Below are 13280 nucleotides of genomic sequence, written 5' to 3' on the forward strand. Positions count from 1 at the left end.
TACATATATGTGTACATGTATCTATACACACATACACACCTGTACACATGCATATGCACCCAGATACACAGACACAGTTTTCTCTGTGTTCACTGCCACTGCTCTGGTCCACACGGAAGGAGTATCTCATCTGGACGACTGTAGTAGCCTGTTTTTCTGAAACAGCATTATTGACACGATACAGTTAGAGCACAGTTCATGCACCTACCACTCCCCACTTGACTACAGTTCACTTGTCTCAATGTGCCCACAGAATCGTTTGGCCACCACCACAGTCCATTTTGGAACCCAGAAAGGAACACTGTGCCCTTTAGCCGTCACCCCTCCACCCTCCTGAGTCCCCTGGCTCCAGACAGCCACTGGCCTTTCCGATTCTGTGGATGTGCCTGTTCTGCCATTGATGTAATTGGAGTCCTACACACAGTGTCTGGTGTGTCTGCCCCCCCCAGTGTGTTCCCGGGACAGCCATCGGTGTGCTGCCCTCTACTCCTCCCTGCTGCTGCTTCATCCCTCCCAACTGCAGCCATTCCTCCACCACAGCTGCTTTGCAGGCCATGCTCTGACCTGCAAGGTGAGTTCTCTGAGGTCGCAAGTGAGTGACTAGCGGAGCTGGGGCCTAAAGTCCAGTCTCTGTCCCCTTCACTGTCATCTTCACTGTCATCTTCACTGTCCCCTGCTGGCTGCTTCCTGGCTGGCTGGGCGCTCTGCAGTCTGTGGACACTAGCTCGGCTACCTATTGGCTGTGACCTCGAATAGTCACTTCCTCTCTGAGCTGTTTCCTCATCTGGAAGGTGGAGCTTAAAACGAGGCTTCACGCCCTGTTTGGTGTCATGGCTCCCTGAGAACACTCTGGTTGCTACTCTTGGAGGTGATGTGCCTGGGGTTCCAGGGGCCCCTTCCATTTGGAACACCCCTAGTGCACCTGCAGGAAGTTCTGGTCAATATGCACCGCATGCCGTTGTTGTGTGGTTGAATGAAGTACATGGTGTATGTTCTGTTCCTGAGCTCTGTAAGGGTGGACTCAGAAAATGAATTATATGGGTTGGTTCTTTTCATAAATGAATAAACCATGTGCCATAGATTCCAGCTTTCGTGTTGGTTATACTCCCAGATTCTTGTTCTCTGTTCTAGGCAGCCCTGCCGTCCCTGACGAACCCCCCTTCTCTAAGTCCCATCCGACGGAAAGGGAAGGAGAAAGAACCAGGTGAACAGGCATCTGTGCCACTGAGCCCCAAGAAGGGAAGTGACGCCAGTCCAGGTACGAAGCGGGAGGTGACCGGGAGGGGGGAGTGTATCTGTATCACAGACATTTAGGACTTAACCTTACATTCTTGTCAAAGATAATGTAGCCCTGGCCAGCGTGGCTCAGTGGTTAGAGCTTCAGCCTGTGCATCAGAGGGTCTCAGGTTCCATTCCTGGTCAAGGGCATGTACCTGGGTTGTATAAAAAAAAAAGAGAAAGATATTGTAATAACTAGGTACTTTTTGAAATAAAATACACAGCAGTGAAGCCAGAGAAATGGTTTCCCCAGGTGTGGTTTCAGATATTAAATACGAGTTGGTGAGTGTGTCTAGACAACATTGGGTCTTAAGCATGTCTGAGTGCCACTTGCTCAAATGCAGTCACAGCAGTCTGCAGTGCCTGGGCCATTGCAAGGAGCCTTGCTGGCTGCCTCCTCCCTGTGCTGCCCCTTCTCACTGCAGAGCAGGGCAGGGATCCTGGTGTTCAGTGAGGGAGGTGGGGCACAGAGACCAAGGGGAGAGGTGATTCCCAGAGGGGAGAGTTCTGAAGTGGGAAATGGGAGATTTATAGTGGGGAGCACCCAGTGGGAGACAAAGAGGGGATACAATCTTCTGAGTGAGAAGAGCCTGGAAAATTCCCAGCCGCTTGGAGGGGCTGCTGCATCCCCTGCGGGCGAGTCAGAACCACAGGGGCCAGAAGTTCTGTGTGATTACAGCTACGGAGTCCATGCTCCAGGGGGACCAGGCCAAGCAGGTAACTGCCGGCTCCTGCACGGTGCATGGGCACAGCTGCGACCCCCCTGCCATCCATTCTGCTGGTAAAGCCCATACACACGTGCTTTCAAAGCTGCCGACAGCTCTGCAGGAAGGTCGCCAACCTGACGGCTTCAGACCTTCCCTCACCAGCAGAGTTGTCGTTGCCTGCTCACCTTCCTGATGAGTGGATGACTAAGGACTCAACGCCAGAGCTCTTTAGACCCGAGCACTTTTATGTAGTGCTTGGCGCTTGAGTGTTCGTGCCGCTGTAATGACTATGTGCGTCCCCTTTACAGTTGTTAGAGCGTGTTCGCGTGTCCCCCGTTGGGCGGCTGAGAGGGCCGGGACCTAACTTGACTGAAATAGCCATCAGCTAACTTGGCCAGCCGGTCCTGCCACTGGCAGCCTTGGGCTCGGAGAGCATGTGCGATTGGCTGCAGGCCATCGAATTAGCTGCTGCTCTGATTGGCAAACAGGCAACCAGACGAACTGAAGGAGAAATGGCGCACTGCGCTCCTCCTCTTCCACGTCATTGTTTGGGAGGCACTCAGTTCTACTTACGTTTATTAGTCAGTGTCTCGTTGCTTCTAACTGAAAGAGAAAAAATTTGACTTTCATCCTACTGGAATACTTTCTAAAATCGTTGCCACTAATCTGTTTTAAATTTAGCAGTTGATTACTTTTGATCTCAACCTTTTTGTGTGTGTGTGTTTTAAAGCCTCCCGACAATCAGATGCCTCAGGGCCTGTTACAGCAAATAAATCCTCATCAATGGGGAGTTTCTACCACCTTCCTTTGTACCTCAAGTTGCACGACGTCCTGAAAGCTACGCACGCCAACTACAAGGTACCACTGCTCCTGTGAGCGTGCACCTGCCCAAGTACTCCTGGGCCCTTGATGTTTTTCTCACTTTGGTAGCTTGTACACACGCAGGTTTATGAATGGCAGGTAGTTTCCTCCAAGTAGCCTTCAGGCTTGTTCGTGGCAGCTTCCAGCCCCCACCCCCTACCCCCCACTCCCGTCAGATGCCTGCTGGAGGTGGACCCTTTCATTCCCAGGCCTGCGGTGCCCTCACTCCTGGAGTTGGCCTCCTTCTGGGCCTGCTGATGACACCCTCAGGGAGACATGAGGGAGGGATCACAGGGTCAGGCCCACTTACGCCTTCATCCTGTGTCTCTTACCTGCTCTCCTCTTTTCACTGTGGGTGGTCAGAGTTTATTTCACTGAGCTACTTTCTACTTACTGTGGCACTTGTGCAGAGTTTTTCCAGTTTTTATTTTCATGATCTGTCTCTTCCCCTTGACCTTGTTCTTACATATTACATCTTGGGACCTAATGCACTCTCTCGGCTTTTTAAATGGGGAATTGCTGCCTAATTTAATTAAGCTGAGGCCTTTACAATCTTAATACTTCTTAAGACTAATTTAATATTTGTTGTAGCCAGACTGAAAGGCTGGTTCTGAACTTGATAATGATTTTCCACAGGCATCCTAATGTATATGGAACAAAAAGTATATTTTTTGATGTGCTGCTTGTCAGATACTGGTTATGCTGGACTGTTAACATTTTTTCCATTTTAACAGAAGATTAGGATTGTTTCTGTCAGTAGAGTCAATGTAAGTAGGAAAATGTCTTTGAAAGAAAATAGTTTTCCTACAGCTACTAGAAGAGTAATTTCCAAGGCATTTTCCAGTGCTGAAAAAAAGACAAGAACATTCCAGATGGCGAGGGAATGGGGCTCTGCGTCCCACTGCTGCAGACAGCACGCCCTCGTTTTAGACAGCCAGGTGGGACGGCGCAGTAACCAGGTGTTTTCTTCCTTCGCCCTCCCAAGGTCACCTTGGACCTTCAGAACAGCACAGAGAAGTTTGGGGGGTTCCTGCGCTCAGCCTTGGACGTTCTCTCTCAGATTCTGGAGTTGGCAACGCTGCAGGACATCGGGAAGGTTCGAGTTTCACTTCTCATTGCACTGTAGCTTCCACACCTGCCAGGCAGCCTCTGGGCCGAGCGCCTCTGCAGTGGTGCCTGGGAGGCAGTAGCTGTCCGTCGGCGTTTGTTCAGTGGGAGTAGATGTTCTGGTGGAAGTTAGTGTAGGAGAACGTGCAGTCTAGAGCCACGGCCGGAGTGAGTCACCCTCAGTCACTTCCTCCTGCATCTCTGCTTCCTCCCACAGTGCGTGGAGGAGATCCTAGGGTACCTGAAGTCCTGCTTCAGCCGGGAACCAATGATGGCAACTGTGTGCGTCCAGCAGGTGAGAAAGTAGTTTCCTGTCCTTTCTGTTTCCCCCTTCATTCTGGGCACAGTGATCTGATGCTACTTGTCACTTAGCAGGTGGTGGTGGCCTGGCGGAGGAGGCCTGTCCCCAGGGGTGCAGGGCTCTTGAAGCTGTGCTGCGCCCTAGTCACGTAGCTGTCCCATGTCCCTGCAGGCGTTAGCATGCCTGGTCTCATTTAGAGCCATAGAGCAACCCAAAACTACTAGGGTTATTTAAGGTGAAAACAGCGCCTCTCAGCAGAGCAGCCAGTCTCACGGGTGTGAATAGCGACTTGCAACGGGAATTCTGTGCCTGCGTTTTCTCATCCTCCTAGTCATCTTTGATGGTTTCGTGTGGGGGGGTGTATTGCTCGTGCTGCCTTGAGTGACATGGTGGTGACTCCCTTCTTTCTCTCTAGCTGTTGAAGACTCTCTTTGGGACAAACTTGGCCTCCCAGTTTGATGGCTTGTCGTCCAACCCCAGCAAGTCTCAAGGCCGAGCCCAGCGCCTCGGCTCGTCCAGCATGAGACCAGGCCTGTACCACTACTGCTTCATGGCTCCGTACACCCACTTCACCCAGGCCCTGGCCGACGCCAGCCTGCGGAACATGGTGCAGGCAGAGCAGGACCACGACACCTCGGGGTAACTGCCTGTCCTGCCGGGCACTGTCAAGAATGGTCTGTGGTGGAAACATGAAAGAGCGAGCAGGGACAAATTGGTGAAAAGTAAAAAGATAGTAGCCAGCATCTTCTAAGGGCTTGCTGTGTTCAGAGAACTCTAGAAAATGTGGTTGCTACAGAGATGCTGCAGGCAGGCCCTGCCCTGCCTCACAGAGCGTGCAGTCCAGTAAGTGAGGGGGGTTGGAGTTGTGCCGTCTCAGAGGGGTGAGGCCAGAGGACCAGGAGGACTGAGCAGCCAGTGTCCCTGCAGCATTGTCCTCGAGCCAGACTGTGACATGCAGTTGTCTCATATGGAAGGTGCTTTATTATCTCCCAGTGCCTGCCTTGCATTGTCCTAAGAGTCAGGGCTGTGTGTTGGGGACACTTTTTGGGTCTACAGCGAAGGTGAAAGGACACTTCCCTTGTGGTGCGGCAGTGCAGTGTGCAGAGGTATTTGAAGGTCATAGGAGAGTTGGGTGATATTTGTGTTTTGTCTATGGTTGAAATCTCTTTTCACTTAAATTTATGGTTGTGTTTATAATGCCTGAAATACAGTGGTAGTTTCTTAAATGACATAGTCAAGAGCTGACATTTGAATTACTACTCTGTGTAAAAACCTCAGGTGCCTTGCTTTCCCTTTATAGATAGAGTGAGAAACTGGCTCCAGGTAAAATGCTAGAGTCAGCACCAAGGGGACTGCCATGGTTGAGCTTTACAAAGTGGGGCCTACTCACTGTATATCCAAGTTCAAGAACAGCTCTTCAAACACTAATAACATGGGTATAAGTAAAAACAGCAAGTGTGTGTAAGTGTGTGTACCATTGTCCTTTCGTATGTATTTGTTACAAAGAGAAGAGTGTAATTGATGTAAATATTTAAACAAAAGTTTTTTCCAAGAAAATGAGCTGGTATCTTCTAAATCCCTGAATCTTTCAATGACCGTCACCTTTCCAGCCCCAGCCCCACTGCTGTCGGGGCTGTGTAGGCCGTGTCCTCACACAGCAGAAGCTCTGTCACCTGCTGCAGGTGATCAGACCTGAGAGCTGTCTGTCAGCTGTGACTCAGATTAGTCTAATTGTGTTCATTAAAAGAAGAGCGTAATTGAAGGTTCTCTCTGACTTTGCAGTGTTGTTATGCATGAGTGTGTGTGAGTTTGTGAATGTGTCTCTGTGTGTGTGAGAGTGACCTGGGGTTTGCAGAGTAGTGAAGAGCATTCCTCCCTCACCTTTCTCCTACCGGCAGGTGGTTCGATGTACTCCAGAAAGTGTCCACCCAGTTGAAGACAAACCTCACAAGTGTCACAAAGAACCGTGCAGACAAGGTAAGCAGGAGTTGGCAGGTGAACACTGGAGGGAAAACCAGCTTGCCTCCGTCCAGGTGTTGCTGAAGCTGTTTAGCTGAAGACTCGCTCATGGATTCTCTCTGTTGTTTTCATAGAATGCTATTCACAATCACATCCGCCTGTTCGAGCCTCTGGTCATAAAGGCACTGAAGCAGTACACGACCACCACGTCTGTGCAGCTGCAGAAGCAGGTCTTGGATTTGTTGGCTCAGTTGGTTCAGCTGCGGGTCAACTACTGTCTCCTGGATTCAGATCAGGTTTGTCACTTTTGTCGTTCACCTATGTGTCTGTTCATAATTTAGTAAAGACCATCTCAGAAAGACACCGAAACTACCCACCTTAAAGGAATGTGCCATTTGTTTTTCCCCCGCCAGTCTCTGTGGCTTACGGGTTTATTTCACGATGGGTCACGCAGAGGGCCTGGTGTGTACCCGCCTCAGCAGCATCCACCTCCTCACCCCAGGCTCTGCCTTCTGTTCGGATCTGTTAGGGTCCCCGTTGACCCCTGTTCACATTTACCGTAGGTTCTTCCTGTCCGCGCACCCTCCCCCATACCAAGATAAGTGTTTTGTTTGGGGGACATTTTTATAGAATACAGAGACTTACTATAAACAGATGATCATTTATCACGTCCAGTTTCAAGTCATGTGCATTGAGCTCACCACTCTAACAAGAAATGTGCCCAAAGGAGAGTCAGTGATCCCTTGCCCTGGTCCCCTCGGTTCGCCATCTCCCTCACTCCTACCAGGTAGGGCTCGGCCACTGGGCCTTCCTCACAAGGTATTGTGGGGATGTGACTCTGGCTAGTTGTGTCACTTCCTGCTGCAAATTTTTCTTAAACCAAGATTCATACCAGTAAATTCACTGCAGATACAGGTGCCTTCAGGTTATCAAACGTGGCTGTCATTGTGGGGCTGTGATCTTAGCTACTTTCCTAAGTGAGGTAGGACTTTTTTGACTTAGAAATACTCTAATTCTCTGCCTAGACATAGATCCTCATCAGCACCAACACTTGCCTTAATGGGTCTGTTTCTTTGGAAGAAACGAGGAAGCTGGGCCCAGGTGCTGCCTTCCCCAGAGCCAGTTCGGGGCCGTCACCTGGTGCAGGGCTGCGGGGGGGCCTCACACCGCCGGCCGGCCTGTTTACTCGTCTTTCTCCTGCTCCAGTTACCAGAATTCATTTGAAAGCACCCTTTCCTTCTTTGTAGAAGATACTTTTTGGGGATTGGTTGGGGCTGTCACTCCCTTTTCTCTCCTGGGGGAGAAGGCCTCATCTGGAGCGGCGGGCTGGGCGGCCGAGCCTTGAGGGTGGAGGAGGGCTCTAGGGCTTCCTGGGGAGAAGCCTGGGGCCCACAGCCAGTGCCACCTGAGGGGAAACCATAGCCCTTGATCCGATCCAGTCCAGTGAGGACATGGCAGAGCCACTCCTCCTGGTCTCACACTCTATCAGGTCTGACTTTTCATAGCCAGAACCGAGGCCCTTGGATTACAGGCTGGTATCGTGGGGCTCTCTAGTAGACAAGGTGTGAACGATGCTCACGCTCTTGTAGACCTGGCAGGTAGATGACTTCTATCAAATGCTTCCTGTAGTTGTCCTACATAGAGCCTGTTTAGAGACGGAACACTTTGTGTTGTTGCTTCTGTCTTTCTAAAACCTCCATTCGATACTTAAACCTTGTTCAAGGATAGCCTGAGAATCTTCCAGGCCGTGCTTCTCGGCCAGCATGCTGAGCTCATCTGCAGCCTGTGCTTCCTCTGGGCCCTGACATGTTCCGCCTCAGCCAGCACATCTACATCCCCACCACCCTGATTTGGTAGCGTTAGTGTTGTTGCCATGAGCACTCCCCGCTCACGTTGGTTATCATATGCTCTATCACTCAGGCCCTGGCTCCCCAGTTCTTAGGATTCAGTACAATGACAGTTTTTCTGAACAGGATGGAAACTAGAGCGGGCAGGCCATTGAGCTCAAGTCAGGTGATTTATTGAGCACCTGCTGTGCGCGAGAGTCACACAGGGCAGAGGAGGAAGCTGCAGATGTGGGGGCTCCGTGTTCAGGCTGGGGAGAATTGACAGTGCTTGGAGTGGAGTCGGACGCACCGTGGGCCCAACATGGGCCTGATGCACTGCATCTGCTCCTAGGCCACCCCACGCCTCCCAGCACCCCCGGTGTACAGCTACTGGAGCTGAACAGATACGTCCTCGGCTGTATCTTGGGTCCTCCTGGCGTCTCCTGGAGCTTACTACTTGTTCTCCCAACGAGGTCTCACCTCAGTGTTCAGGGAATGTGCATAAAGGGGTTTCTAGAAGTGTCCTGAAGTCCAGTTTGATAGCCAAATACGTTTGAGTTCTTGTACAGAGAGGAGCCTCGTCTGCATATTTTTGTGGTTGATGTGGTTTCTTTCCTGCTGCAGGTGTTTATTGGGTTCGTGCTGAAACAGTTTGAATATATTGAAGTGGGCCAGTTCAGGTAATGGCGCTTTGTTATTTTACGTTCCTTGTCCTTGTTACATGAGCACATGCAATTTTAGATTGTTAACACGAATGTACTTTAAAGGATTGTTATGCATTTATTAAAAAATGTTTTTATTGGTTTTAGAGAGAGAGAAAGGGAGAGGGGAAAGGTAGAAACATCAATGATGAGAGTCATTGATTGTCTGCCTCCTGCACACCCCCCACCGGGGATCGAGCCCCCCCCCCAACCCGGGCATGTGCCCTGACCAGGAATCAAACCTCAATCTCCTGGATCCTAGGTCGATGCTCAACCGCTGAGCCACCCCAGCCGGGGCAGATTGTTAGGCATTTTTGCTAGTTTTTTGGGGTTTTTTTAATGGAAATCTGACTAATATGCTGTGGATTTTTGTTTCTCTTAAAAATGAAGTAGCTGAAGACTTTTTTAGAAGCTGGTCTACATCTAGTAATCACAGATGCTGTCAGTTTTCATTTCACATTTCAAAGCATTTATGATACTTGATTGCTAAATGAAATATCTAGTATAACACAAAACGTTTTTAGATATGAGTGATTTTAGTAAAGGTAGTTATTGTGCATTTACGTCAATTACAGCTTTCCTTGCTAGTTGGGAGGTTTAACACTTCCTCCTATGCAGCTGTGGTTATAATTATTGAAAGTTAAAGTTCTTTCAATTCTCACCTCTGAAGATATGTTTTTATTGATTTTGGAGAGAGAGGAAGGGAAAGAAAGAGAGAAACATCAATGTGAGAGGAAAACATCCATCGGTTGCCTCCCGTACACACCCTGGTAGGGGATCCAACCCACAACCTAGGTATGTGCCCTGACTGGGAATTGAGCCCATAACCTTTTGGTGTATGAGACGACTCTCCAAGCAACTGAGCCACTGAGCGGGGGCCAGGATTCTTGAGTTTCTCAACTACTCAATCAGCTGTTAGGGGAACAGTGCAGAGGAAAGCATTTTAAGAATCCTGGGGGCTAGAGGCCCCATTTCTCATTCCAGTCATGTGGCACCGTTGACTGTTGATATGAGGCAGGTTACCTTTTCTCCTGGGGTCTCAACTTCTTCAGCTGAACAGTGGAAGAGCAGAAGGAGAGCTGAGGAGCCTACACCTCTGGGCGCCCAGTGCTGCTGGGTGCTTCCTGCTCTCACAGCCTTGCCAGCCACGTGTTCTCCGCAGATGGGCCATTGTCATGACCTAGATGGACCAAAGTAGATGGCTAGGCTAGGGCTCCCTTTGAGTAACGTCATAGTGCTTTTATTGATGTGTGTCTTAGTTTTAAAAGGAAGTGTCTAAAAGGATGTTTTTGTTTCTAGGGAATCAGAGGCAATTATTCCAAACATCTTTTTCTTCCTGGTGCTGCTGTCTTACGAGCGCTATCATTCAAAACAGATCATTGGAATTCCTAAGATCATTCAGCTCTGCGACGGCATCATGGCCAGTGGGAGGAAGGCTGTGGCACACGGTAACGGGACAGGCTTTTCGCTGGGGTTCTCATGTAGGGTGTGCTCAGCAACACTGGCCTCAGGCCCTGCTGTGTGTCCACATTGCTCTGCTGGGTGGCTCTGTGTGCATGCATGTGGATGCATGGACACCTGTGTGTGCATGCACGTGTGTGCGTGCATATGGAGAGGGCACACTCTACTCTGGGGAGTTTAGAGTCTTCTTAGGTAAAAATATAGAAACAGTAAGATGCTTTGAGGCACAAATGGGGTCTGACATAAACACTCTTTTCTGTAAGGACACTTGATGTGGTACCTGCTGTGTTAGGAGGCACAGTGGCCTTGATTCAGGACCCTCTGTTCCCCTGGTGATTCTATAGGAGCTTCTATTAGGACCCCAGAGAATGGGCAGCTGCTCACGCAGTCCACGCCCACCTGTGGACCAAGGCTGAGCAGTTTTAAGAATGAGCTAAAATCTCTTGGACTTGAAACTGAGCTTCAGCATTCTCTGTTGACTCCTCTCTGCTCCATCGTTGGGCACCTGTAGGCTTTGGAACTTTGACAGGGACACTTCCTGAGACCTCTGCAAACCGTGACTCGAGGATGGGCATGTACACTGTCCATTCGTGTGCCTGCAGGACAGCAGGTACCTGAGCTGTTCCCACTCTGCTGCAGACAAGGCCGTCTCAGTGCCCACACCAGCTCGCCTTGCCAGGGCCAGAATTCAGGCCTCAGCAAACCTGCACATTACCACATGTGTGCACACAGGGGTCACAACATAGTGGACAGTGCAGATGACATGTGTCCTGGATCAGAGGGCTCTGAATGGGAAATCGGTGTGCAGCCAAACCCCACTGCTTTCTGTGGGAAAGCTCCGACATCTGGGGAAGTCAGCAGGTGTGCTGAGTGTGTCACTAGATGAGTGTGCCTGTGCGTGTGTGTCATCAGGTGAGGGAGTGTGCCGTCCACTGATCTGGTGACGTGATTGGGCTACACCCTTCCCAGTGAGGCATTCCTTGGAGTTTAATCAGCTGCTGTTTAAATTGAAGAATTTACTTTGGCTGCTGTTTTGCATAAAGATGAGACTTGGGGGAAAACTTATCTCCTGAGAGAATGAGGCCATTACCGCCAACAGTGTAGACGTTTGATACGTGGACTAAATACTTTCTGTCGAAGAAGCATTTGCCTCGTCAGGTCAGCCTGTAGGTAGATTATGGGTGAATGTAGACTGTTGTTACCTCAGTGAGTGGGGAGCTTCTGTTATTTTGAATTTGATGTTTGAATTTGTGACTTTTTTGTCGGGTGATGCTGTGTCACAGGAACCTTCGGTTTTTGTTTTTTTAAGGATTTCACAGAATGACCACTTAAGCGTCGGAGGAAGACCAGTGGCCTTCCCAGTGGTGTTCTGATAATGTCATAATACCCAATAACCCTAATTTGTCCCTTATCATAAACCAACTATGGACTAGGGTTTCCTTTGTTTATTGAAAATACCTGGAGGTATTAGCACCGTCTTCCGAATGTGTCACTCCTTGGCTCCTTAGCACAGACTCTTGTCCCCCAGCCATACCGGCTCTGCAGCCCATAGTCCACGACCTCTTCGTATTAAGAGGAACCAACAAAGCTGATGCAGGAAAGGAGCTGGAAACCCAGAAGGAGGTAGTGGTGTCGATGCTCCTGAGACTCATCCAGTACCACCAGGTAAGGGGTGGCCATGTCCTCCGTCGCCTTGCTGGGATGGAGGTGCCACAGGGCTGCCATCTGTTCGTCAGTGGGTGGTACTCTGTGCCAGCTGGGCGCTGGGGCTGGGCAGATGCCAGGAGGGGCCTGGTGGAGGGCTGTCTGAAGCAGCACCACATCTGAGGAGGCCCCGACACCGGCCCATGTACCGCGAGGCCCTCTTCCAAATGGGGACTAAAAATGATTGGTTGACAGCATTGCTCTGTTTCTTTGAGCTGATTTGGGTTTTGTTTTTCTTAAGGTGGAGCAAGAATGTCAGGTAGTTGGAGGCAGTTAAGTCCAGAAATCTGGCCTTTAAGTTTTTATTGTTATTTTTACTTATTTATTTACTTATTGATTAATCCTCACGCAAGGATATTTTTAAAAAATATGTCTTTATTGATTTCAGAGAGAGGAAGGAGAGGGGGAGAGAGAGATAGAAAATCAGTGGTGAGAGAGTCATTGATCGGCTGCCTCCTGCACGCCCCCGACTGGGGATGGAGCCTGCAACCCGGGCATGTACCCCCACTGGGAATTGAACCCTGACCTCTTAGGTCATAGGTCAGTGCCCAACCACTTAGCCACGCCAGCCGGACCTCACCCGAGGATATTTTTTCCACTGATTTTTTTTAGAGAGCGGAAGGGAGAGAAGAGGGAAGCGGGGAGAAACCTTCAGTGCTTGGGCCAATGCTCTGACCATTGGGCAACACTGGCCAGGGCAGAAATCGGGCCTTTTTAGTAGCTCTTCTCTTTCAGCTTGTCTAGCGTTCTAGCCCTCACTTACTTTGTCATTATTTTTAGCTGTTTGTCTTCAAACCTTTACAAAGTCATAAGCTTTTCTCAGAAAGACTTTCTGTACATTCTTATTTTTGTTAATCTAGGTAATATTTAATTAAATGCTTGGTGTTTAATTAAACCCATAATTGCAATAATAAGTACACCTGCCCTGGAGAGATGTGCGAGCCAGCCTGACGTGGTGAGCGTGCTGGGTGGTGGGGCGGGTGGCCTGGAGAGTCGCTGCTCTGTTCTCCGCCTGGCTTGCGAGAGACCAGAGGGGGTTGGCTCGTCTTAGTTAGGGGAGCAGGTTACGGGCAGGTTTCCTCCTGCAGTAGAGGCAGGGCCACATCCTTGAAGGGAGAGGCAGGTGGAAAGGGACAGTCGGTGCTTTGGAGAGGGTGGGCTTACATGGGTATGTCTCTTTTTTACAGCAGTTGTATTTTAAAGACCAGATCAGCAAATTTTTTCTTCATTTATTCCATTCTTTCATTTTCTATAAACAAGCAAATAAATATTTTAGCTTTGCAGCCATGTGATACCTGTTGCAACTCAGGTCTGCTGCTGTGGGTGAGAGTCCTGGTCAGCATGCTCACTGGGGGTCAGGTGTGTGCCCATAAAA

General features: G+C 49.8%; 1 protein-coding gene across 4 annotated transcripts in view; it reads left to right on the forward strand.

Annotated features, from left to right (window-relative positions):
* Positions 1-13280, forward strand: part of HTT (huntingtin) — a 96263-nt gene that overhangs the window by 44370 nt on the left and 38613 nt on the right. For all 4 annotated transcript variants that reach the window (XM_081122771.1, XM_081122773.1, XM_081122772.1 and 1 more), the window contains 10 exons: positions 1132-1258; positions 2716-2843; positions 3832-3942; positions 4171-4248; positions 4670-4893; positions 6153-6231; positions 6348-6509; positions 8664-8719; positions 10040-10188; positions 11730-11866. In XM_081122771.1, the coding sequence (XP_080978897.1) occupies positions 1132-1258; positions 2716-2843; positions 3832-3942; positions 4171-4248; positions 4670-4893; positions 6153-6231; positions 6348-6509; positions 8664-8719; positions 10040-10188; positions 11730-11866 (1251 nt within the window). The remainder of the gene's footprint in view (positions 1-1131; positions 1259-2715; positions 2844-3831; positions 3943-4170; positions 4249-4669; positions 4894-6152; positions 6232-6347; positions 6510-8663; positions 8720-10039; positions 10189-11729; positions 11867-13280) is intronic.

The sequence above is a fragment of the Miniopterus schreibersii genome, assembly GCF_964146895.1.
Source record: "Miniopterus schreibersii genome assembly, chromosome: 1".
NCBI classification, from domain to species: Eukaryota; Metazoa; Chordata; class Mammalia; order Chiroptera; family Miniopteridae; genus Miniopterus; species Miniopterus schreibersii.